The sequence below is a fragment of the Anolis sagrei genome, chromosome 4 (assembly GCF_037176765.1).
Source record: "Anolis sagrei isolate rAnoSag1 chromosome 4, rAnoSag1.mat, whole genome shotgun sequence".
Lineage (NCBI taxonomy): Eukaryota > Metazoa > Chordata > Lepidosauria > Squamata > Dactyloidae > Anolis > Anolis sagrei.
This window is the reverse complement of record NC_090024.1, coordinates 31,316,031-31,343,160: the sequence shown is the minus strand read 5'-3', so window position 1 is coordinate 31,343,160 and position 27,130 is coordinate 31,316,031. Positions and strand designations below refer to the sequence as shown.

General features: G+C 38.8%; 1 protein-coding gene across 3 annotated transcripts in view; it reads left to right on the top strand.

The window, feature by feature from the left end:
• The window catches only part of VPS13B (vacuolar protein sorting 13 homolog B), a 382,845-nt gene that overhangs the window by 320,561 nt on the left and 35,154 nt on the right, over positions 1-27,130 (top strand). For all 3 annotated transcript variants that reach the window (XM_060775658.2, XM_067467340.1, XM_067467339.1), the window contains exons 44-52: positions 9,396-9,551; positions 10,794-11,057; positions 12,704-12,787; positions 12,959-13,134; positions 13,651-13,821; positions 19,511-19,712; positions 22,751-22,939; positions 24,041-24,187; positions 25,759-26,030. In XM_060775658.2, the coding sequence (XP_060631641.2) occupies positions 9,396-9,551; positions 10,794-11,057; positions 12,704-12,787; positions 12,959-13,134; positions 13,651-13,821; positions 19,511-19,712; positions 22,751-22,939; positions 24,041-24,187; positions 25,759-26,030 (1,661 nt within the window). The remainder of the gene's footprint in view (positions 1-9,395; positions 9,552-10,793; positions 11,058-12,703; positions 12,788-12,958; positions 13,135-13,650; positions 13,822-19,510; positions 19,713-22,750; positions 22,940-24,040; positions 24,188-25,758; positions 26,031-27,130) is intronic.

Sequence of the window (27,130 nt, the reverse complement as noted above, 5' to 3'; positions counted from 1 at the left end):
ACTGATATTCCCCACATATTCTAACCACATTTTGTGGGGAATTCATAGATATCAATATGTATGTGTGATGATCCTTTACAACCAAAGACACAAATAAACAATTGCAAAAATGCCCATAGTAGTGAACAAGCTTTCAGATTTAATTCTTTTTCAGGTTCGAAAAGGGGATGTGAAAGAGGATTTCGTGGACATGGCAAAAAAATATCCGTCTGTTTACTGTAAGATTATCAAGTAAATACATATTTTATCGAAGATCATAGCCATGCAATCCTTATGGGAAGGCAATTCAAAGTGTAATATGACATATTACTGAAAGATGAGATACCCAGGGTAGCCACTGTATTAGCTATTGAGACGGAATGGAGGGCAAATAGAAATAACATAATAGTTATGTATAAAGGGCTGAACAGCTATGAGAACTGTTCAGCTGTGGAACTCTGCCCCGGAGTGTAGTGGAGGTTCCTCCTTGGGAGGCTTTTAAACAGAAGCTGGGTGGACATCTATCAGGGTTGCTTTGAATGCGATTTTCCTGCTTGGCATGGGGTTGAACTGGATGGCCCACAAGGTCTCTTCCAACTCAAGGATTCTATGAAAGCCAAAAGATGTTGAACTGCTCAGGAAAGTACACATCTTCATGGCATATATAGGAACAGGGAATATAACAAATACAGTAGCAAAGGAAATTAGAAATTGGAAAATAAGAAATGGAATGCATAGCATGCATCAGGTCAGGTTGGTTTTGTATTCATGTATGTAAAAAAACATTTTAAACATTCTCAAGATCATTTGAGGACTTCTCCCACAATGCATTTCACAAACCTCCATTTTTCTTATGATTCCCATTTTGGTGGCCATACTTACAAATCTTACTAGAAACAATTAAAGATTTTCTAAATCTTGACTCAGTCATCAGTCAAAACAAACGAGTTAGTCAAGAAATTAGGAGAAAACTAAAACTAAAAGGGCTGTTACGAAGGAACGAGGTAAGATCCCTTAGTCTACAGGACATAATAAAATATCAAAGTTAGAATTAGCCATTCACTAATATTCCCAGATTCTATGTAGGATTGTGTCAAATGTACTCTGACATGAAGAAAATGAACTCATTTGACATGTGCTAGAGCTGTGGATACTACACATTGCAACCTCCCGCCCCCAATAAACTGCCCTGTAGCGAACAAAGTTTGAATTTTAGAAAATAGAAATCGGGTGCTGCTGAGCAACCCAACTATCTGTTATTGGAAAACAGACAGAATTGGTCTCAGTGGTCACTCAGCTGAATTCATTATCTAGTGATGTATGAGGAATGAATACTTTGCTAGCGGGCAGGAATAACTGAGTAAGTATGAAGCAAAGAGTGGGAGAAATTTGGAAGAGGAAAAAGCAAGTCAGCAACTGTGAGTGGCCTCTTTCACTTGCAGGGAAGCAGGGCTTGGCTTTCTGAAACTATAGAAATTTTTGATTTAGATTTATTATTTTATTTATTTCGTATACTTCTACCCCGCCCTTCTCAACCCCCGAGGGGGGACTCAGGGCGGCTTACAAAATGAAGAATAAGAAAGGGAACTAATTGGGTTTTGTTTTTGCATGAGCTTTCATAGCTATAAACCCATTTTCTGGATGTACTACCAATTGGTCTTAGGCATGAAGCATATTTATACAGTTAAGGGAGTGGAGTAGAATGTTGTAGGAGGCAGAATGGTGCAAATCATGACTCTTGTCCTATATTTTCAAAGGACTGCTAAAGTAATAGAAGTCTGTACAGTGGTCAGCTTTAGTGTTGATGTGTGAAAATAATAAATCTGCTTATCCAAAGACAGTTTCTTAGATTTTAACATTTGTCATCTGTACAATAGCAAGTACTAGTATATTAATACATGTGGCATGCCCTAAAGCCACTGTTTGTGTTCTTCACTATATTAAGTGGATTCAACACTTTGCACATTCAAATATACACATGTTTTATGGTGGTGGCAATGAAAGCAATGCTTTGCTGCCATCTCATTACAGAGAGAGCATAGAGCATGAGCCGGATGCCCAAAATTTGTGCAATGGCAGTGCTGCGCTCTTCTCCAGCCGAATGTCAACGAGACATATATTCTAGGGCTGGGCGGTTTTGTTTCGTTAATTTGTAATTCGTTAAAAATTCGTTTTTTTTTTTATAACGAAGCGATAACGAACCATTCTGGAGCAACTTAAAAATGAAACGAATTTTTAAATTTGTTTCGTAAATGCTTCGGATTCGTTATGTATTCGTTTCGTTATCGGTTTGAGGTCGTTTCGTTATTATTTCCGCATGTCTGGGACAAGTTTTATAGTTGTTTTTTGTTTAATTAGTGAAAAACAATTATAATATCACACCAACAGTCAACAACAGAGGGAGAGGGAAGCTTCAGAAGTTCCCCCTGTCCCATTTGGAGGTTTTTTAGCGTATTGCGCGGTCGCGTCCGCCATTAACGAATCGATTCGTTATTATTTCGTATTTGTTTCGTTAATGTTTCGTAATTTTTTTTACATTTACAAAATTTCGTAAATATCAAACTTTTTAAAAGAAAAATTTCGGAATTCTTTTAAATATCGAAACGCAAAAAACCCCAAAAAACGAATCGATTTTAGAAACAAATTTTTCCGTTGTTACCCTGGCCTAATATATTCCATAGCCTCTGCCACAAAGTGTTCTAGGACTGTCCATATGATTCTGAGTTTCTAAGACTAATTCACCAATTTGCATAAACTCTGTGCTCTGTTGCTGCTACTAGTGGTGGGTAAATAGATGCTTAGGGCATTCCTCCCTCTTTAGACCCAGGAGATGAGTGTTCTCTGACCGGTGGTAACCACTCATTCAGATGGTGCTTCCCCATCAGCTAAGTTTGACTTTGTTAGGGGAGCTTCCAGCCTGATTGCTTAGGTGCCCAGTCCCTAAACAATGCATGCAATAGAGGGCTTTCTCAGCAGCAAGCTCTGCATTCACCTGCTGCCCTATTCCAGTTTAAAGTGAGCAAGTTCATAGTCTCTCTGCAAGATTCATAGAGTGAATGCATTTGCTTGTTAGGCTTGAAACTGCAAATGTATTCACTTAAAATGCTTTAGTGCAGCAGCAGCCTGTCTTCTAAACCATTTTTAATGGAGACTTGACCATCCAGTTTTTGGCATCAGTGTAGAGTTCTGGAATCACAGATGCCAACGGCTTCCCTTTCTAGTCTTATTTTGTCATTTCCAAGGACTACAACTTGTACATTCCTTATTGCATGTCCAGAATGTTAATGTATTCTGCCATTCAGTTTTGGATACTGCCATTTTAACTGTCAGATTTGTGTCCATTAATCCTCTTGTGTAGAGACTGACCTGTTTGTCCAATGAAGAGTGTAGAGCTGCATTGCTGGCCTGGAATGGTATATATCACATTGGTGAAGAACAAATAAATGTACCTCTGATGTTGTGAGTGATGTTATTAGCCCCCGTAATATTGATCCTAGTGTACAGGTGGGAACAAATTGTCCTTTAAATTTGTGGCAGAGTGTTGTCCCTGTATTACTATACATGTTATGTATCCTATTATAAATTACTAAGATTTGGTGGCTGATTGTACACTAAAATGCCCTACTTCCCATAGCTATTGAGTGGGTGTGTTATTCTCCAGAACTGATTATAGGTCATGGATGAGGCATCTGAGTACTCTCAACTGGGAACTATAGGTGATTGCTAAGGATATTCTGCTATTTTGTCATTTTGATCGGTTGTACTAAATGGTTCCCGTGTATTAGTCTTGCCTTATCTATTTGTTTCTTCACCTCCTTATTGTTTATCTAAATCTGAAACGTTGAGCTAGTAAACAAATAACTTGGTTGTTGTAGGTTTTTCGGGCTGTGTGTCATATTCTAGAAGCATTCTTTCCTGATATTTCTCCTGCTTCTATGGCAGGCAACTTCAGAGGTTGTGAGGTTGTCAGACCTACAACAACCCAGTGATTCTGGCCATGAAAGTCTTCGACAATGCAAACAAATAACTGTTGAATCCCATTGCAGCACAAGCCTGGCAATATGTATAATATATGTTGTTGTTGTTGTTGTTGTTGTTGTTGTGTGCCTTCGAATTGTTTTGACTCACAGCAGTCTTCTCCTGGGTTTTCTGAGACAGAATTTGTTCAAAGGGGGATTGCATTGGCTTGCTCCAAGGCTAAAAAAATGTGATCTGGCAGGAAGTCAGCCAGTTGGATTCCGTGACCAAGCGAGGAGTTGAACTCTGGTCTCCAAACTACTAGTCCAACCATCCAGACAACTATGTCACACTGACTTTTAAATTATTGTTCTATTGGTATTTCCTTGCTGCTCACATGACAATAGAGTTGTAAAAGGGAAATAAAACTTTTGGATTGCTTGCCAGGTTGCCAGAGTATAATGGACTTTTCACACAAAAGCCTAAGCATTCATGAAATGCTGTAAAACCACTACACTTGATGCTAGGCATCGTTGTACAGTTGAAACCCAAACAAGTAATTGTGATGTTGCATTATATAGAAAGGATAGTGCACAGTTTGACATTTGGCTAAGCAAAGCTCTTCTGTTTAACAGCATGCCTTAATGTTTCATGTAGAGTATATTTATACACACACAAAATTAATGCAACCTCATTGGAATTTCAGCATGTTTTGTGTATTGTATTGTGACACCTTCTAAATTGCTTCAGTGCTGGAATGGGTTTTGAGGAACTCATTATCCAAAGGTCAGAATAGTGCCCAAGCCTGGACAAGCCGTGCAAGTGTCAGATTAATGGAATGGCGGATGACTTCATAGTTTTGCAGCTATTTCATTTCTCCTGATAATTCTCATCTTGCCAAGTGAGTGAATTTTAAGAACTCTGAGAGCAGATTGTAAGATAAATGTGAAATATGAAATAATCCATACTTTAGGAGTCAGGGACTTTCTTCTAGGCATTAGTTCATGTTTGACTTGCTTGACTCACACTTGGGGATAAAATGAGTTAGGACAAGGTCTCAGATACCACATTCCCTTACTAGGGGGAAAACCCACTCGCAGAACTTTGGTGAGCTCATGTTTCTTGTTACACAGGCACTAAGCAGCAGCGGTTGCCATAAAATACTTTATTTAACCTTTGCAGAAATGTTTTTTTTACTATGGCAAAGCAGGCCAGTTAAAATGAAAATAAATAGTTTCCAAAAGATTGGGTTTCATTAACATTCATATCATTTAAAGTCTTAATTTTTCTTTTACTGATTAAAGTTGAGAAGAGGTGTTGTAATTACCCATTTTAATACATTATAAAAATAAATGAAAGAAGTCTTAAAGTTCCTTTGGTTTTGCTATGGTGGTATAAAGCTAAAACCTCAAAACATATTTGCTTCAGATGTAAATGTATATAAAGAATTGAATCACGCCATTCACAAATCTATCTTTTATTTAATACTTACTTTACAACACTAGTAAAAAGAATCTGTGTTTTAATATTTCATATTTTACAAACACTCTGAAAATCTTAATGAGTATGAGGGATTTGGGGTGGGGTGGGGAATACCCTGGAATTCCTCAGTTTATTCTTACCATTTTATTCTTTTCTCTCGAAAAATGTCTTGCTTCTGAATCGTTCATTATATTTGGTTAAATTTTGATTCCATTGGATGTTGGTTCAAGCACTTTTTCTGGATTCAACCACTTGCTTGCTCATATGTGGATCCACTCAATTCAATAAGTGCAAAAATGATTCCATGGCTCCATAAAAGCTTGTGGTCAGTATAAGTAAGAGTCAGATTTGTGAGGATGGGAGGCAGCATCAGTTGGTCTTTGCTATCAAACCCAACATTTTTTCATTGTAACCAAGCAGAAACAATTTTGCTCTCCAAGAGATTTTTTTTTCATGTCAGGAGTGACTTGTGAAACTGCAAGTCACTTCTGGTGTCAGAGAATTGACCATCTGCAAGGACGTTACCCAGGGGACGCACGGATGTGTTGATGCTTTACCATCCTTGTGGGAGGCTTCCCTCATGTTCTTGCATGAGGAACTGAAGCTGACAAAGGGAACTCATCCACTTTTTTCCTTGGATTTGAACCTCCGACCTGTCGGTCTTCAGTCCTGCCAGCACAAGGGTTTAACCCATTGTACTCCTATCCAAGAGTTGAAGAAATGTGACACACACAGAATTTTAATGTGGAGGAGAAACCTGAGAACCCAAGCATATACAACCATCATTGGGTACCAGATAATATTGAACCTGGCAGCTACTGGCAGGTAGTAGTAGCAGCAGTAGTACCTCCTTGCCTTTTCTTTCTAACCCTCTCATTTTTAAAGCTTTTTTAAAGATCAGAGCAGTGCTCTAAAATAGCCTTCTTCCTTTAGGTATGGTGTAAGATGCAACCCTCCAACCTTTCATGCATGAAAGCCAGGACATGTGTGGCCAAGCAACTTCAGAGTGTGGTCAACAGAACGAGTTATTAATGAGAAGAAACACAATCTAGGAGAGGGGACAGCAGTTTGCTTTTGCCTAAACCTATAGGAAAGGGCAAGATTCGTTATCTCCTCTTCTTTCCTCCTATGCTTGGTTTAGATTTTACTCCTTGCTGGAGCAGTTGGCAGCATGCAAGGACAAAATCAAGAACTGAGTTGCCCTTGAAATGTTTGCTATTTCAGTAAGAAGGGCTAAAGTTTGTCACACTAAAAGTAAGTTTAAGAATAAAAGGGGAAAATGAAGGCAGGAAACAGAAATCAGGATATTTAAAGGGACCTAAAAGAGTGGATTAATCCAGCCTGCTTCTGCCAAATTAGGACAGTTGGGACTCTAATCTGCAAGTAAATTGGGAAGCGGTAGCTGGCCCTTCACTTCAGACAGCAGTGCATCTTGGGCCAGCACAGCACAGCAAACTCCTCTCAAGCCTTTGTGTCCAAAGATGAATTATTTCCTTCGTGTGTTGGCACAATTAAACTGAACTGCTTGTTTTGGTGTCTCCTCCCTGCCAACTATGAAAGCGTTTATAGGAGGGATCGAAAATAGTTTCATACATTGGGAAGGATGAGAGGGATTTCCACCCAGAGTTGACTATTTTCCTAACCTTTTCATAATCCTTTCTTGCATAGTCTTAATTTCAAATGCATATAAATCATAGTGGTGTAAAGTCAGAAAATTATTAAGTCAGGCTTTTGTAATCTGATGACTGCTGGATGAAAACTGACAGCATATTCCTTGGTGATACTCAGTTAATGAACTTGCTGTTTATACAAGATGAGGGGGGTGCACGGTGCTCTGGCTAATGATTATCAATTGCATCTTAGTCCATAGTATTTCATTTTGCAGCTATGTTGTTAACTGGGGTCAACCAGGCCTCCATTTTGTTTGTCCTACTATAGTGCTTCTTTCCAGGTTCAAAAGCTTTTTCCTCTTATGTTTCAGAGTATGTGGTACCCCAGCTCAACTTCAGCTGTAAGCAACTTGGTTTCGGCTGTGGCAGTTTTGCCTTTATTCTATGACTAAGATTTAAATATCAAAGCTATCTCAGGCTTTTATGTCACAAAGTACATTTTCCCTTCAGGGTACTTATTATCCTGTATATTTGTGTTAGGAGTCAAGGCCTAACTCTTGTAATTCAAAAGCCACCCACTGTTTTGGACATGTTTGTTTTACATGCAATTTTGTGTGGAGGAGAACAAAAACTGCCAGGAGGCTACTGGGTTGGAGCATCTTAGCAGTTTGTTATTGTGGCTCCTTCTTAAAGGTCAATGTCAGACTTCACTGGAAAAAAAAGCATAATTTCAGAGTGTTTGGTCCATTAGCCTTGATTCATTGTCCTCACTGTGTGTGGGGAGGGCTTTGTTATCTCAATCTCTAAACCTTCGTGCTTTGTTTTGTTTTGATCATGCAAAGGATATAAGAATTGTAACATTCTTTTGTAGGATAGGAAGGCATGTGGCATCAGTACAAATAACTGTATAGTAAGCCTGGTTTATTCTTACCTGTCCAAATTAGCCTCTGTTAAAAATAGCAGAGTAATTTGTAGGATTTTTCTTTTCAGGACTGAAAGTTATTTATTTATTATGTATTTATTTCTAGCATTTGTATCCCATCCTTCTCACCTCCGAGGAGGGACTCAGAGCGGCTAACATCAGGCAACCATTAGATGCCACATAATACAATAAAATCCACAGTCACAATTAAAACAACAATTAAAACAACAATAACATTCAATTTAAAACACTCCACTAATTCAACAAAGTCCAAAATAACAATTTTGATCACTTATAATGTTCTCTTCCCAGATGCTACCTTTATTGCTCAAAAGCTTGATTCCAAAGCCAGGTTTCAAGTCTTTTCCTTTATTAAATACTAGCCATCCCCTGCCACGCGTTGCTGTGGCCCAGTCTAGTGATCTGGAAAATAAAGTAATTAGAAAGTGTTGGTTTCTAATACATGTAATTTATTTATGCTTGTGTGGAAACAGTATTTCTTGCTGTTTCTTTGTCAGTGTTGATGTGGAGATTGTCTGATTTGCCCACTCTTGAACATGCAACATATAATTGTCCTTCTTTAGGGGTCATTTAAATCTATGATACTGTGTGTGTGTGTGTGTGTGTGAATCATATATCTTTATCTATATATAGATAGATAGGCTGTTTGTTGGGAGGGCTTTGATTACGTTTTCTTGCCTTGGTGAAGGGAGTTGGACTGGATGGCCTTAAGTATGGGAGTTCTGTGTGGGAAGTTTGCCCCACACAGAACTCTTTGATTGTAGGTGAACTATAAATCCCAGTAACTACAACTCCCAAATGTCAAGGTCTATTTTCCCCAAACTCTGTCTGTGTTCATATTTGGGCATATTGCGTATTCGTGCCAAGTTTGGTCCAGATACCTCATTCTTTGAGTCCACTGTGCTCTCTGGATGTAGGTGAACTACAATTCCCAAACTCAAGGTCAATGCCCACCAAACTCTTCTAGTGTTTTCTGTTGGTCATGGGAGTCCTGTGTGCTACGTTTGGTTCAATTCCATCATTGGTGGAGTTCAGAATGCTCTTAGATTGTAAGTAAACTATGAATCCCAGCAACTACAAATTCCAAATGACAAAATCAATTTTTTTAGTGATGATCACTAAAAAATTTGGCGGCAATTCGTCCAGCGGTTTTTGCGTTATGTTAATCCCACAAACGAACATTACATTTTTATTTATATAAGATAAAATGCATGATTACCCAGGCCTTTGGCATTCCAGGAAATAAGCTTTCTTGGGTAATTGATCTTGTGTATTTTTCCAGTTCAAGTAGTAAACCTGTTTACATAGTAATTTTAGAATTTTTCCAAACAATACAGGTTGGTTTTGTTTTGCTATACTCATAGGGAATTATCATATGCTATTAGTTGTAATTACTTGCTTTTGTTTTTGTTTATTATTTTCAGCTGCTACATATCTGTATTGAAGGTTGGGGAAATTGGCGGTGGTCTGAGCCATTTAGTATAGATAATGCAGGGACGTTTATCAGAACGATTCAGTACAAGGGAAGGACAGCATCACTTATCATCAAGGTCCAGCCACTCAATGGAGTACAGAAACAAGTAAGTGGGCAGTACATTGTGGTTTTTACACACTCTTTTCCCTTCAAAAATAAGTTGGCTGCAGATGCCACTAACAATAATTGTGCCCAGTAATGAAAATACATGTATGTTTATATCTTAGGAACTAATATAGTTTTGAGACAGTTCATGTTGTTACCTGAACAAACCAGATAACATTATTTTGAAATCAGTGCTGATTTTACAGTGGAACAATCTTGCAAAGTTTTGTAAGTTAATTAAAGCTGTATTTCAAGCCTACTGGACAAAATAAGAATGTAAAAATGAGAGTTTCCATTGCTAATGATTGTTTAACCAGTGCATAATGAAGCTGCAATAAGTGACAAAGCCATTTGCATGATGGCTCGCACAAGTGGAATAGGTAGTTTATTGAAATGAAACAAATTAAAATGAGATATAATTTATATGTATTGTCGAAGGTTTTCATGGCCAGAATCACTGGGTTGTTGTAGGTTTTTTCGGGCTATATGGCCATGGTCTAGAGGCATTCTCTCCTGACATTTCGCCTGGTCATTCCACAGATATATAAACCCCTTTTCCTAGTTCCAACAGACCTCACTACCTCTGAGGATGCTTGCCATAGATGCAGGTGAAACATCAGGAGATAATGACTCTAGACCATGGCCATATAGCCCGAAAAAACCTACAACAACCCATATAAGTTATAGTTTCTGAAATTGAAGTTTTGTCTTTATGTATGATTGCATTTATGGGTCAGTTACATCTGATCTTGGAAGCCCACAAGGACCAGACATAGTTCGTATTTGGATGGGACACTACCAAGGGATACCAGAGGCAGTTGGCTATATTCAGAGGAAGACAGTGGTACAAGAAAACACTGAAATTCATAGAGCTACCATAAAGTGACAGATGACTTGAAAAAGCTTGACTTAACAGCCAATTTCAAATATGATGCTGATTTTGTAGCGCCATCTAAAGCACCATTTAAACTACGTTTCTAAGTGCAGGGAAGTGTAGCTTAAACCACAGCATTTTCTGCAAGGTCTGGCACACACAGGGAAAAGCAAAGAGAGAAAATGGATCACAAGCCTTCTCTTTCATGTGGTAAAGGATAATTTACGTGTCAGAGATCATTGTATTGCCTGGAGCGTTATCTGCACAAATGCCCACAAAATATACATGGTAATTTGTACATTGGGGGTTTCTTACTTGACTTTGATTTCTGTATAATATATCTCTGTGTCTGCCTTCTTTCAATCCTAGATTATCATTTGTGGAAGACAGATTGTGTGCAGTTACTTGTCCGAAAGCATTGAGATAAAAGTTGTGCAGCATTATATTGGACAAGATGGACAGGCAGTTGTGAAGGAGCATTTTGACTGCCTTGCACCTAAACAGAAGCTCCCATCCTATGTCCTAGAAAACAATGAACTAACAGAATTGAGTGTGAAGGCTAAAGGGAATGAAGACTGGTCAAGAGATGTGTCACTGGAGTCTAAACACACTGAATATAGCACCGTCATCCAGGTATGCAAGAAATATTTTGTAAATCTGTGGTTTCAGTTGTCTAAAAAGTAATATCTTTTCCTAGCCATAGGCTCTACTCTACAGGAGGATTATGGCTGGTTAAGCAGTATCCGCTCGCAAACTGACTACCAATATAGTGCAGTGATGTTTTATCTTAGAATTAGATAGATTATCACATTGCCTGTTCTATAGCAGAGATGAGGAATTTATGGCTCTCCTAATGTTGTTGATTTGTAGTTCCTATCATCCCTTCAAATAATTTCTGCTGATTAGGCATTTCTTGCCAATTTGCTCTTCTCCATATTGGTTACCATCATGCTCATTTTGCCCACAAAGATACTTGTCATCAACACCATGTCACCACCATACATCACCACCATCTCAGACTACAGCAATTCTCTTTAGATCGCTTCTTCTGCTCCAGTTCTAATGTTCCCAGCTGTTTCTCTTGTGACTTTTACAGTCTGCTATTCTTCCATTCCAGGTGGCATGCTTTGTCCATCTGCATCTACTGCCACTCTAATATCTCCTCTCGCTAGCAATCCAACTACAGTAACAGTCACCACTACAGCTTCGTCCTCTGCACCTTTATCACAGGAACATGATTCCCCTGATGATGATTATGATTCTGACTCTTCCTCCCCAACATCACCTTCTCCCTTTACATCCTCTCCTACTGCTGTAGCTGTGTTGTTGTTCATTCATATCCCACCAAACAAGCACAAGAAGGTTGTGGGCCTCTCTCACCAGAAGATTTTAGAGCTGTACCTGTGATTCTATGAATGGTCATATATGCTTTTCACATCCTTCCCTCTGATTATTTATTTATTTATTTATTTACTGCATTTGTTGATCGCCGTTCTCAGCCCTAGGGCGACTCACGGCAGTGTACAACATATAAAAACAGTTTACAATAAGGGAATATCACAACAATAATATCAACATAACTATCAGCAATGATTATGTTCGCTATTTATTCTCTAACTAGTTAAAAAACTGAGGGGAGTAGCTTAGTGGGCTTAAACATGCACAGTCATTTGGTAAGGTGGCATTCCCACCAAACTCCTCAACCTTGGACTATTTCAATTAGATATCTGTGCAGGTGCTAGAACCCATTTGCATGAGAGCACTTATCATCACTACTTGAAAAAACACAATTATAGGTGAGCAGCACGTCCCTCCTATCTGTGTTCTGTGGCCGCCCAGCACCTCCTATTTGCATTGTGAGGAAATTTGTAATTTGTGGGAGTTTTCCTCCCGGTGCAAATGGGAGAATTGAAGGCCCTGATTCAGAACATGATTTGGGGTACAGAATTGTAGCTATCAATAAAAAAAAACCTATCATGGTTCCAATGCATATTAGGGTGTTTTCTATTTAGTTTTCCAAAAAAAAAAAACCAAACAGTCATTCAATTGCTAACTGTGTAAATGGTTTTGCGTCTGATTTTGGGTCCTAATCCCAGTGGCCTATATAATCATTGTATCTAAAAATAATATGTAAAAAGTGGAGGTTATTTTTCTCTGAAAACTGTTTCCCTTCCCCCTAATTGGCACTGTTTCTTTTGTTGGTGGTGATGATATAAAATATTTAGCTCTGTAAGGCTACAGTAACCTTGTTTATTACCTATCTTGCTTTTTGTCTGCAGGTGCCATCGTCAAACAGCTCCATAATTTATGTTTGGTGCATGGTTTTGACTTTAGAGGGCAATTCTCAAGTGGAGCAACGAATTGTGAGTACATTCCTCACTGTCCAAATTGATCTTACATGTTATGTTCTATAATTACGGTCAGATTGACCCTGAACAGAGATTTATTGACAATTTGTTATATCTGGAATGCTGCAGCTGGATGGCGAGATCCAAGTTTAATTCTCAAGTTGTTCTGCTCTTTTGATTTTGTAGATTGTTTTCAGCCCTCTTTTTATCATGAGAAGTCATCTTCCCGATCCCATCATCATACATTTAGAAAAAAGGAGCCTGGGGCTGAACGAAATGCAAATGATTCCAGGAAAGGGGCAAGAGAAATCATTGCAAAATATAGAACCAGATTTAACTCATCACCTGACCTTCCAAGCCAGGTATATTTTTTGATATTTTTTCTTTTAGAAACATTTGTTTCTTTTAGAAACAAATTCACCATTGTGTTTTCTGCGCAGCACAAATGTGTGGATGATTTTTCCCCTTCCCTGTTTCTCTCCACACCAGCCAAAGATTTTGGAGATGTCAATGGAAGATTACACCCGTCCCATTTCTTCTGGATTCAACTGTTTCACCAGTGAAAGTCCAAAATTAGATACTATTCATTCCTAATTATGTTAGATTATAGAGTATGAGCTAATGTAAAGTCTTGTCAGAATTGTCCATGTCTTGAATAAAAGTTAGCAGTGCCTTCTTCACATGGTTTCCCTAAATTGTTTTCCCAGATACTGTTGGGCCTACAACGCTAGATATGCATGATAGGAAGACATGTTGTCTAAAACTGTATTCCAGCATCATTTGGGGAAACTAGGTGGGACAAAAGCATACATACAGCTTTTTCTTATAAATCAATATTATTAATATCACACCTATTTTGTTCTATATCCATGTGACAGAGAAGAAGATGATCCATCTGAATGTGCTGTTCCAATCTCAACAACCCTTATTAAGCAGATAACCACCAAATCTAACACAGGTGGTACCGCAAATGAAATACTTGCTGATTTCTATGGATGTGGCACTCTCCCCTATTCTGTATGGCCATATACAAAGAAGGATTTTGTCAGGTACTTTGTCTTGCTAACTGTTTTTCTTTGGATGCATTCTTAGTGAAAAAGATGTGTCTGAAATAGCTTTCTTTGTTAAATTGTTTTAAAAGTATATGTATTTTATTTTTCTGTATGTGGACCCCAGGATCCCGCCAGAGGTTATAATGCCCAGAAATGACCTTCAGGGTATTTGTAGAAAAGTTGCTATAAAAATAAAATAAATAATTAAAGGAAAGTTGCGGGGGGGGGGGGGCATTTCTATCACATTTGGATCTTCTTTATGGACTGCAGGAGTCAAAACAAAATTATGCAAAGTTTTACACATGCCAACCCACAAATTGCCTCTAAATGTGATGTATGACCCAAAACATGCCCTAAAAGATTAAAAAAATCTGGCCATTAGAGGTCTGATATGCTAACCCCCCCTCCCCCCCCCCTATTTTCCATTGTTGGTCATTACTGATCTAAAGCAATAGATATATATCTTTGTTAACAACATAGATATCTTCCTTGGCATTACTTCTTTAACAGAAAATTTGGTACCGAGGTAGAAATAATTTGGGAAGAAGGATCGGTTCCTATACCACACAAAAAATGAAGGCAGTTGAACATATTCAAGCTAACGTTTAACTCGAAACTAACATTATGCACATATGAAATGAACATCCAGATCAAACAAGCCTTAGATAAGCACACAAAGCGATTCTGAACCTTCATTTGATGGCTTCTCCCCAAGTTCTTCATGGGATAGCTTTTTTGTTCACCAGACCTTTATAATGGTTCCCATTTTGATGGACTAACTTATAGGTACATTATTTTTAACATGCTGTGGGTAGCTGGTAAAGCTCATACTCCTTTTTTGTGTGTTTTGCTGTTAATGCATGCACAGCAAGAAATTCTAGAGGCAGCTGCTACTTGCAGTGGTTCTTGTAAGCAGGCACACAAAACTATACGGAATCTCAGTTAGGCTTGTGCACGGATTCAGAGGTACCGGTTCCCTTCGGCTAATCAGCTGGTCCAGCTTTTTCGGTTGATCATAACAGCAAGGGCTCGGCCTCCATTTTTTTTCAGATGCAACAGAACAGTGGTTCTTAAAAACCAACTGCCTTGGATTGCAAGTAGAGTGTGGGAGGCAGGCAGCTGCTATAAGGCAAAGCGTGAGGGCGGAAAAGGCAAGGCACCACTCCAGGGCCTGCAAATCAAGAGGGAAAAGGGCTTATTTAAGGAAGCCCAGCATAGGATGGATCACTCTTGCTTCCCTGCCTTGGGAAGGTGGGATTCAAGCCTCCTTAAAATGCCTTGGAAGTGTGCTGTGCAGGGAGGGAGTGCCACGAGCACTTGTCTCCTCTGTTGTTGTTGTTCATTCGTTCAGTCGTCTCCGACTCTTCATGACCTCATGGACCAGCCTACGCCAGAGCTCCCTGTCGGCCGTTACCACCCCCAGCTCCCTCAAGGTCAGTCCAGTCACTTCAAGGATGCCATCCATCCATCTTGCCCTTGGTCGGCCCCTCTTCCTTTTGCCTTCCACTTTCCCCAGCATAATTGTCTTCTCTAGGCTTTCCTGTCTCCTCATGATGTGGCCAAAGTACTTCAACTTTGTCTCTAGTATCTTTCCCTCCAGTGAGCAGTCGGGCTTTATTTCCTGGAGGATGGACTGGTTGGATCTTCTCGCAGTCCAAGGCACTCTCAGCACTTTCCTCCAACACCACAGCTCAAAAGCATCGATCTTCCTTCGCTCAGCCTTCCCTAAGGTCCAGCTCTCACATCCGTAGGTTACTACAGGGAATACCATGGCTTTGACTAGGCGGATCTTTGTTGCCAGTCTGATGTCTCTACTCTTCACTATTTTATCGAGACTGGACATTGCTCTCCTCCCAAGAAGTAAGCGTCTTCTGATTTCCTGGCTACAGTCTGCATCTGCAGTAATCTTTGCACCTAGAAATACAAAGTCTGTCACGGCCTCCACGGTTTCTCCCTCTATTTTCCAGTTGTCAATCATTCTTGTTGCCATAATCTTGGTTTTTTTGACGTTTAGCTGCAACCCGGCTTTTGCGCTTTCTTCTTTCACCTTGATTAGAAGGCTCCTCAGCTCCTCCTCGCTTTCGGCCATCAGAGTGGTGTCATCTGCATATCTGAGGTTGTTAATGTTTCTTCCAGCAATTTTCACCCCAGCCTTGCATTCATCCAGCCCCGCACATCGCATGATGTGTTCTGCATACAAGTTAAAAAGGTTGGGTGAGAGTATGCAGCCTTGCCGTACGCCTTTCCCAATCTTGAACCAGTCTGTTGTTCCGTGGTCAGTTCTGACTGTTGCTACTTGGTCCTTGTACAGATTCCTCAGGAGAGAGACAAGGTGGCTTGGTATGCCCATCCCACCAAGAACTTGCCACAATTTATTATGATCCACACAGTCAAAGGCTTTAGAATAGTCAATGAAGCAGAAATAGATGTTTTTCTGAAACTCCCTGCCTTTCTCCATTATCCAGCGGATATTGGCAATCTGGTTTCTCGTTCCTCTGCCTTTTCTAAACCCAGCTTGAACATCTGGCAACTCTTGCTCCATGTATTGCTGGAGTCTTCCTTGCAGGATCTTGAGCATTACCTTACTGGCATGAGAAATAAGGGCCACTGTACGGAAGTTTGAGCAGTCTTTCGCATTTCCCTTTTTTGGTATGGGGATATAAGTTGATTTTTTCCAGTCTGATGGCCATTCTTGTGTTTTCCATATTTGCTGGCAAATGGCATGCATCACCTTGACAGCATCATCTTTTAAGATTTTAAACAGTTCAGCTGGGATCCCGTCGTCTCCTGCTGCCTTGTTGTTAGCAATGCTTCTTAAGGCCCATTCAACTTCACTCCTCAGGATGTCTGGTTCTAATTCATTCACCACACCGTCAAAACTATCCTCAATATTATTATCCTTCCTATACAGATCTTCTGTATAGTCTCGCCACCTTCTCTTGATCTCTTCAGCTTCTGTTAGGTCCCTGCCATCTTTGTTTTTTATCATACCAATTTTTGCCTGAAATTTACCTCCAATGTTTCTAATTTTCTGGAAGAGGTCTCTTGTCCTTCCTATTCTGTTGTCTTCCTCCACTTCCATGCATTGCTTATTTAAAAATAGTTCCTTATCTCTTCTGGCTAACCTCTGGAATTGCGCATTTAACTGGGCATATCTCCCCTTTTCACTGTTTCCTTTTGCTTTCCTCCTTTCTTGGGCTACTTCCAGTGTCTCAGCAGACAACCATTTTGCCTTCTTGGTTTTCTTTTTCTTTGGAACGTACTTTGTTGCCGCCTCCTGAACAATGTCGCGGACTTCTGTCCATAGTTCTTCTGGGACTCTGTTTACTAAATCTAGTCCTTCAAATCTGTTCTTCACTTCCACTGTATATTCGCTAGGAATGTTAGTGAGATCATATCTAACTGGTCTGTGTATTTTCCCTGATCTCTTTAGTTTTATTCTAAGTTTGGCAATAAGAAGTTCGTGATCTGAGCTACAGTCAGCCCCAGGTCTTGTTTTCACCGACTGGATGGATGTCCGCCACCTTTGGCTGCAAAGGATGTAGTCAATCTGATTTCGGTGTTGACCATCTGGTGAGGTCCATGTATAAAGCCGTCTTTTAGGTTGTTGGAAGAGAGTATTCGTTATACACAGCGAGTTTTCCTGGCAAAATTCTATCAGCCTGCGTCCCGCTTCATTTTGTTCTCCCAGACCATGCTTGCCTGTGATCCCAGTTGTCATTTGACTTCCCACCTTGGCATTCCAGTCTCCTGTAATGAAAATAATGTCTCTTTTTGGTGTATTATCCAGTAGGTCCTGCAGATCCTCATAGAACTGATCTACTTCTGCTTCTTCAGCAGCTGTGGTTGGGGCATATATTTGGATCACTGTAATGTTGAAAGGCTTTCCTTGCACTCGAATTGAGATCATTCTGTCATTTTTTGGGTTGTATCCAAGCACCGCTTTAGCGAATTTCTTATTAATTATGAAGGCTACTCCATTTCTTCGATGTTCCTCTTGTCCGCAGTAGTAGATCTGGTGGTCATCTGATGTGAAGTGGCCCATTCCAGTCCATTTCAGTTCGCTGACCCCCAGAATGTCTATCTTTAGTTTTGACATCTCACCAATAACAACATCCAATTTGCCCTGGCTCATAGATCTTACATTCCAGGTTCCTATGGTGTGTTGATCTTTAGAGCATCGGATTCGTCGTTCACCTCCAGTACCGTCGGCCGCTAGCCTTCCTTTCGACTTTGAGCTAGCTGCGTCATCACATCTGGGGCTAGTTGAACTTATCCTCTGCTCCTCCCCAGTAGCATTTTGGCCATCTTCCGACCTGGGAGTCCCATCTTCCAATGGCATACCGACATATCTCTGGTTGTACTGGTCCATTTAGTTTTCTTGGCAAGGATACTGGAGTGGTTTGCCATTGCCTTCCCCAGGGATCACGCTTGGTCTGACCTCTCTGCCACAACCGTCCCGTCTTGGGTGGCCCTTCACGGTTTCGCTCATGACATCATTGAGGTGCTCAAGCTCCAGCGCCCCGACAAGGCGGTGATCCTTTGCTGGAGTGTCTCCTCTAGATTAGCATTAAACCTGGAGCAGATATAGATCACTCTTCCTTCCCTTACCTGGAAGTGGGGATTCAAGCCTCTTTAAAATGCCTTGGAAGCATGCTGTTCAGGGAGGGAGAGAGCACCATGTGTGCCTGTCTCCTCTAGAGTAGCATTAAACCCAATATCCATGTCTTACTGAAGGATATAAGGACAAACAATGCCTAAAATGATGGAAAGGGGAGCCTCAGAAATCCCCCCCCCCCCCAATGGGATGGATAGAAAACAAATCTTTTGGTTTCCCTAATCGGAAACAGATTTCTGTCCTCCTGAATCCGGGAGGCTCTGGAAAAATGGATTGGGACCCCCACCCAAATCTGAGCCACTGAAACGGGATACTGAAACAGATCGCTGTTTACCCAGATTTCACAAGCCTAATCTCAGTCTTCCCCATCTCAGTCTGTGGAAATAAGAAAAGCAAAAAAAAATGGAGGCTGAGAATAAGATTTTCCAAAAAGAAACTTGACTTTGTTAAATGAAGTATAAAATAGGATCAGAACATTCAATATGATAAAATAAAACATTAGAAGAAAGTAAACTAAAGATTCATAGTGGGTAGGAAAAACAATAGTGTTAGAGCCCAGGTTTAAAATTTCAACGGAAAACAGATTTTTAACAACAGTTTTGAACTTGGAAAACAATTTTTTTCAAGAATTTTCAGTTTACATGATGTAATTATATATATTCTTGGTCCACTGTTCCTGGGGAGAATGTGCTTTTTCTCACACAACAACCTAAGTAGTGAAGATTTTTTAAAATGGCAAGAAAGAATATTTGCTATCATGTTTATAGGAGTAAAAGAACAGGGAAGGAGACTAGATGGCAGGTTCTGAGAACACTTTTAATCTAATTATTTTAAAATATGACTTGCTTTTTGATCCTTCAGTCAAGGTCTGTTTCAATCAAACCCACCTAAATCAGGGACAGATTTACTCTGGCAGGTTATCTTTATATTTCAAAATCGTATCTGTTATCAGGAGGCACTGCAATGTAACGAAAGCTTTATGAATGGCTGGAATGATAAACTGCAAGCCTTACCAATGAATTAACAATTTTCTTTTATCTCTCTCCTTTGATACCTTGGTCGAAACAGCGGTGAACAGCTCACTCAGTGGGACAGCCCAATGCGGGTGAAACTGTCAGTGTGGAAGCCATGTGTGAAGACGCTGCTGATAGAACTCCTGCCATGGGCTCTGCTCATCAATCATTCCAAGTGGGATCTTTGGCTGTTTGAAGGCGAAAAGATTGTGCTGCAGATACCTGCTGGGAAGACCATGATACCCCCAAATTTTCAGGCAAGATTACTGATAAAGTCAATATATTTATTTTGTTTGAAGTTATTGTATTCATTTCATGTTGAGGGGGAAGGACCCAATCAAAGGACAGCAGGCCTGTGCTGAACTATGATGGAGGGCCCTGACATTCAGATGCATACACAGTGGCAAGCATTTTCAACATAAAATTTACTATGTACTTTCCAATTAAAGGTAAAGACAAAAAGAAAAGAAAGAAAGAAAATAATAGTAAGAAAAAACAGTGGCAAGCATTTTCAACATAAAATTTACTATGTACTTTCCAATTAAAGGTAAAGACAAAAAGAAAAGAAAGAAAGAAAATAATAGTAAGAAAAAACAGGAATAAAGGAGCTTACATTTGACTTTTGACTTTCCTAATGATACACCTTACTATGTAAAATACATTCTGCAATTGTAATTACTATTCATATATTTCTTCAGTTTAATCAAACCTACTAATTATCAAAAGTATGGCTAACATAATATTCTCCTTTTTACAACAAAAGAAAATAAAAGATTCCCAGCCTTTTAGATACGTTGCCAATGGCTTTTCTCTAATCAATGTTGATAATTTGTGTATTTCAACTAGGTTACTCAGTTTCAACAGCCAGTCCTCATCTGTTGGAATTACGGTGTTTTTCCATCTCTGTACTAATCCTGTTCCCATGATCAGATATAGTACCCTTCTGTGTATCTTCTCCAATGGATCATCCATCAATCCCAATGAAAGAAATTTTTGTTTCAGTTGATTATTAACATTCAACATTTTTGTAACAAATTATGTATCTGTTTCCAAAATTTCTTAGCCTTCCCACAATTCTACCAACAGCATCAATGTATTTGTTATCTACCTTTCTTCATGCCTCAAGGTAGTGTACAACATAATTCAAGTAAACTTGCCAACATGCTGCTCACATTTCCAACATATATTAGAAGCGTCTTTATGCACTTTGGCAAAATTTTGAAATAAAATATGAATGCTGCACTCCTTTGAACCTCATTTTCCCCGTTGCTCCATATTTAAATTATATCCAAAATGTTAAGGCAAATTTATTATAAAATCTTTGATTTGTTCTTCTTCCAACTCAATTTTTAACAAAAGGTCATTTGTTTTACCAGTCACATGTGCTTGGTAAACCCTTTGGGTTTGACCAGCCAAACCTGGTACTTTATCCCGGAGAGGAATAGCTTGTGGGGTGCCATAGGAGTCTGCTCTAGCCCCAATGCGATTCAACATCTTTATCAATAACTTGGATGATGCAATAGAGGGCAGGTTTAGCAAATCGGAAGATGACACCAAATTAGGACAGACAGCTAATACCCCTGAAGACAGGATCTGAATTCAAAATGATCTTAACAGTTTGGCGAGCTGGGCTAAAACTAATGAAATGAATTTTAACTGGGGAAAATGTAGGATACTAGACATAAAAAGAATAAATGAAATACAAAGATATAGAATGGAATATATAAATAGGACTTAAAAATATAAGTGCTGCCTGTTTCTCATTATACTTCTGGGAAGAATCTATCAGTGCTGCCTTCAAAAAAATCCTGTAAATCTCTTGGGAAGACAATCTGAGTCTTCGTTCTTTTAGAATATAAGAGATTGCAAGATTTTTCAGTGTTCTGGAAGAAGCAGAAGCGACCCTCATTGGAAACGATGATTGTCTATGTTCCTTCATTTAAGTTTCTTTTAATATTATTTCCTTTTCATAATATGACTATTGTTTTCATACTTCACAAAAGACAAGTTTTAACTAGGAGGCACTGCATTAGAACCAACTTAATATAAGGAATTTGTCTCAGTAGTAGAAAAGAAGAAAAATGAACTGTCATTTAAGCAATTATGTGATAATATTCAATTTTGAATCATCATCTTCATCATCATGGGCGATTTCTCATGGCTGAGTATTTCTCTTCCATTGAGTAGAGTCTGGGTGATGGGTCTGCAAGTGACTGTGAAGACCTATTCTGGGTCCACATGATCTTTCACATTGAAGACATAGATTTGCATATGGAAGGCAGTCACAACAAGGGTTTGCTTGATGTGCCTTCCTCTTGGCATGTTTCTCCCATTCGCCCTCTATTTCTGTCTCTTCAAAATCCACAGCACTGTTGGTAACAACCGATTGCATGTTAGACCGCTCGAGGGCCGGGGCTTCCCAGTTCTCGGTATATTTTACATTTTTGGGTTAGCTTTAAGCCCATCCTTAAATCTCTTTTGCTGTCCATTGAGATTTCATTTTCCGTTATTAAGTTGAGAATAAACTAACTGATTTGGGAGACAGTGATCAGGCCACCAACAAAGATGATGGCAGAGAATATCCTTATCATCTTGGGTTGTTAATTCAATTTAGCCATCTCTCTGTAGCTATGGAGTGCATATTACTGTATTTATTTGAAATATTTTTCACTGCCTTTTGACAGCATGGGCCAAGAAGGAATCATTTATTTCTGGAGTTGTTTTTATTATACTGTTTTGAATATTCAAGAAACAAAAGGGATCTTAATCCTAGTAGATATATACAGGCAGTGGCATTTGTGTCTTTCCTCTCACACACAACAGTTTCAAGTATCAGATAGTCTGATCTGTTGCCAAGCCAAGGACCATAAATCTCAGAATCAATCATAATTCAGCATGCATATTGACAGATATTTATTTGTGTCATACAATATAATGAGAAAGAAAAAATATCATAAAATGTAAGTATGAGGATGTGCTGAAGATGATAAAATGTTTTTGAACTAAGCCGGCTGGCATTCAGGGAATAAGTGACAAAACCATTTAGAGCAATGTTGTCCATGGCCCAAGTTTCCTGTAGAAGGATCACATTAAAGGTAGAGATATAATTACTAAAGTGGCTGTCAACCCATTTATTTGCCCAGCCTGCAATATTCCAGGAGATAACCCTTAGTAGCAGTTTTTACTTTTGCAAATTTTATTCGATGTTCTTAATCTCGTTACCTGTATGACTTGTATGCTACAGTATAATAAGGGTCTTTGGACCATAATAAAAATGTTGTTGTTGTTGTTGTAGGAAGCTTTCCAAATAGGAATCTACTGGGCAAACACTAACACTGTACACAAGTCGGTTGCAATCAAGCTGGTCCACAATATGACATCACCCAAATGGAAGGATGGTGACAATGAGGAGGTGGTGACTCTGGATGAAGAAGGATTTGTTGAGGCCGAAATAAGACTTGGAGCCTTTTCAGGACACCAAAAGGTTAGACATAATCTCAAATAGTTGAGATTAATCCTCTTTATTTAAATGAAAGAATCTGTTCATTTTCATACATCATCAAATTCAGAAATATTTCTGTCATTCAGGAATAAGATACATTAAGTAGTATATATAAAAGATTGGCTGGTAAAATATATCAGCAAGAAAAGAGACTCTAAGAATTGTATTTATTTATTTATTTATTTATTTGTCCTGTTAGAAGCTACTTGAATACAGTTATAATGTATAAAAAACCACAAAGTTAAAAAATTACATAAATAAAAACTTTATTTATAACCCACTCTATCTCCCCAAGGGGACATTTATACTAAATGTCCTTTGACCAGAAGCTGGCCACTTGGAGTTCCTCGGGTGTCACTGTAAGGAGTTCCTCCATTGTGCATGTGGCAGGGCTCAGACTACATTGTAGTAAGTGACCGTGGTTTGCTCTTCTCCACACTTGCATGTGGTAGCCTCCACTTTGTAGCTCCATTTCTTAAGATTGGGTCTGTATCTCATGGTACCAATGCACAGTCTGTTCAGTGCCTTCCAAGTCTTCCAACAATGGTCTGCTGAGTGATGTAAATTCAGATTAACGTGCTTTTCCTGGACTCCAGTATATTTGTTTGTATGTGCTTTCAAGTCACCTTTCAATTTATGGCAACTCCATGAATTTCATAGTTTTCCAGTATACCAGGCCCTTAACACTGACATACAGATAGCTGTGGAGGCAGTCATCATTGTTGCTCTGCCTAATTGTGCTGCAGAAATCACTTCAAATTGCAGTGTTTCTATGTAATACTTTATGCTTTAAGCTGGTGACCTAATAAATCCCTGTAAATCGGACAAAATGTATAGCAATCTCATTGGATAGGATTCAACATTATTGTATTGTTTCCAGAAGAATTTATTATGTTGGGAAATATATATTAATTATGTTGGAAAATATATATTAATTATGTTGGAAAATATATATTAATTATGTTGGAAAATATATATTAATTATGTTGGAAAATATATATTAATTATGTTGGAAAACATATATTAATTATGTTGGAAAATATATATTAATTCTCAATATTTTATTACTTCTTTTTCCTGCAGTTGTGTCAGTTCTGCATTTCTTCCAATGTTCAGCGTGGTATTCAGATCCTGCAAATTGAAGACAAAAGTATCATTGTCAATAACACTCCATACCAAATCTATTACAGACCACAGCTATCTGTTGTGAAGTCCCAGCTGGCCGAGGAGGTAAAATATTAACATTATTTTTATTTAATTTTGACAATGAGTAGAAAGTCATATTTATATAAAGTCTAAACTTCTTATTGCAAGGAAAACAATGGATCAGGAGTTAATAAAAGTCACTCACTTTCAGCTCTTTTAATTAAAAACATAGATGCCACAGTACAGTCAACTCTGGTAATTTACTATGATCTCTGCATAGTAGAAGATCTCAATACTTTGTGGAATTAGTTTTGCCTGGTCCCCATGTGTTCAGAAGCTGAGGGCTGCGGTTGAAATTGAGGCAGCATAATCTATAATAGCTGTTGAAACAGTTCTAAGAATTTGTACAAAGTTCTCATATAGAAGAGGTACATCTGCTTAAAGGCTGAAATTGTTTACAGCACCTAAACTTAAATCTGTTGGTTATAAGTATTTCAAAGCTATATGCTCTTTGGGGCCTTCAATCATCTTGGTCATATGTATTTTTCATTCTAGCAAAATAAACTTTAAGTAAATATGCACAGATACCACTGTAATTTTCCTGTAATGTGGCAGCTTTATAAATTCTCTTAAAGGAATGTGACATTTGTGTCTGAATATCCATATTTTATTTCATATTTCCCCTTTTATTGAAGATGAAATATCTATGGGTATCTCATTGTTTAGAGCAATCATACTTTGGTCTGGCATATTAAGGAAAATGGCTATGGCATATTTTATAAGATTTAAATATGATTAATATAGTCTGAATTCTACTTAACCACTACTTATCCTATTAATTCTGAAGGAATTTAAAGCTATAATAATAATAATAATAATAATAATAATAATAATAATAATACTGAACCCGAACCATAGAACTGTTATGACAATTGGAAATGGCTATGTGACTTTGTGATTAGGCGACTATGTTATTATATAAGTATGTGATTTTAATTAATATTACTGTTTTAATTTGCTATATATTTGATTTTACATTGTTGTATTGATATTGTGGCATTGAATTGTTGCCTGTGTTAGCCACCCTGAGTCCCCCCTCGGGGGTGAGAAGGGCGGGGTAGAAATAGTGTAAATAAATAAATTAATAATAATAATAGTTTATTTTTAGCCCACCCTCTCTTCCCGAAGGGACTCAGGGCAGCTTCCAAACATAAAACTGGCAAACATTAAATGCCATCAACTCAACATTAATACAATTATACATATAAATTAAAACAAATTAAAAGACTGCCAAAGCGTTCTGGAGCACTACTGGAAGGCCCCACGGAAGGCAAATTGTTTTGTGTAGAATGTGAAACTCTAGCTATTCCTTCTTGCCTTCATGGAAGGCTTGGAGGTTCTTGACCTTCCCACCTATAGATGATTTTGCCTCAGAATGTATCCCTTAAAGCTTTCTCCGGAGCTGGTCCCTTGGTTTTTCTGTGGCCTCTGGACTACTCTTTCCAGAGGTGGCCAATTCTTCAGACATGTGGGCATTGTCTGTACTAGGACTCCCTTCCATGGTGGTTGATGGGCTTTGCGAAGTGGAGACACCCACAGTCTCTTTCAGTCCAGGAAAATTACAACTTGTACTTTCTTCCTTGTTTTCTTTCCAGTTCTCACACGTTCCAGACAGCAGTACTTTCAGCATCTGCTCAGCTATGGAGTCAGGTGCTGCCAAAGCAAGCTCCATTCTTTTTTGGGACTTTGTGCATGACGCTAGCCATTCTACTTCTGATGCACTCCCTCTTCAAAAGTATATGCTGCTAAGCCTCAAACATGACACTGGTCCATTCTGGGGGCCACCAGCTATCATTAGGCAGGAATTTCCAAGGCAAAGCATAGCATTGCCTATTTGTGGTCGAGATGAACATGGATTCTCCACCAGGTATGTAGAATGTGTATTAAGAAGGTTGAAAATACTGTTAGATGTTCTAGGTTCTTTAATAAAAGGATTGATGTTATGCAGCAAATCTAGTTGTTCTGGTTGCATGGCCTCTTCCATGATATTTCCCCCCTGTTTATTTATTTATATCCAACCTTTTCTCCAATTCAGAACTCAAGGCATCTTTTAACAGTTAAAACAATCTTGGGGCACTTCCACACAACCCTATTTCCCAGAATATCAAGGCAAAAAATCCCACAAATATCTTCTTCGAACTGGGTTATCTGAGTCCACACTGCCATATATTCCACTTCAAAGCAAATAATGTGGGATTTTATTCATCTGTATGGAAGGGCCCTTAAATAAAAACACATAGTATGCAAACATTAAAAATAATTAAATTATGGAAGAATGAACACCAATTATAGATATAAACTTTTAAACAAACAGATTAAAAATCAAGCCTGAAGCAGTTCTGGCACTTTTCTTTCTCTAAAAATGATAGTCAACTTCAGGTCATATCAAAATCTATATTTTTGGCCTTGAAGCCTTCCCCCATCTTCTACATTAGGTTGATGTATGCATGAGTATATACAGTATATTAAAATGATTATAGTAAACAGTATATGCCCAAAGTCAAAAGCACTTCCTCCTGTATTCCCCTAGAGACAGCGGTTCCCTCAAGGAGCCAGGTGGCACAACGGATTAAAACCTTGTGCCGGCTGAACTGCTGTCCTGAAGGTCAGCAGTTCAAATCTGCGAAATGGAGTAATCTCCCATCTGTCAGCTCCAGCTTCCCTTGTGGGGGCATGAGGGAAGACTCCCACAGGATGGTAACACATCCGGGCATCCCCTGGACAATGTTCTTGCAGCAGCCAATTCTCTCACACCAGAAGCAACTTGCAGTTTCTCAAGTCGCTTCTGACATGATAAAAAAGTGGTTCCCTTTATGCTCCTCTGTAATCTGGATTTTTTGACCACTCCTTCGGTCTGCCTGCAAAAGCAACCAAGAAAGTATTGATGGTTTCTCATGCATTTCTAGAATCCTCTCCCTTTGGAGATTTAATTCACTCAGAACCTGAACATCTTGATAAAGCACTGCC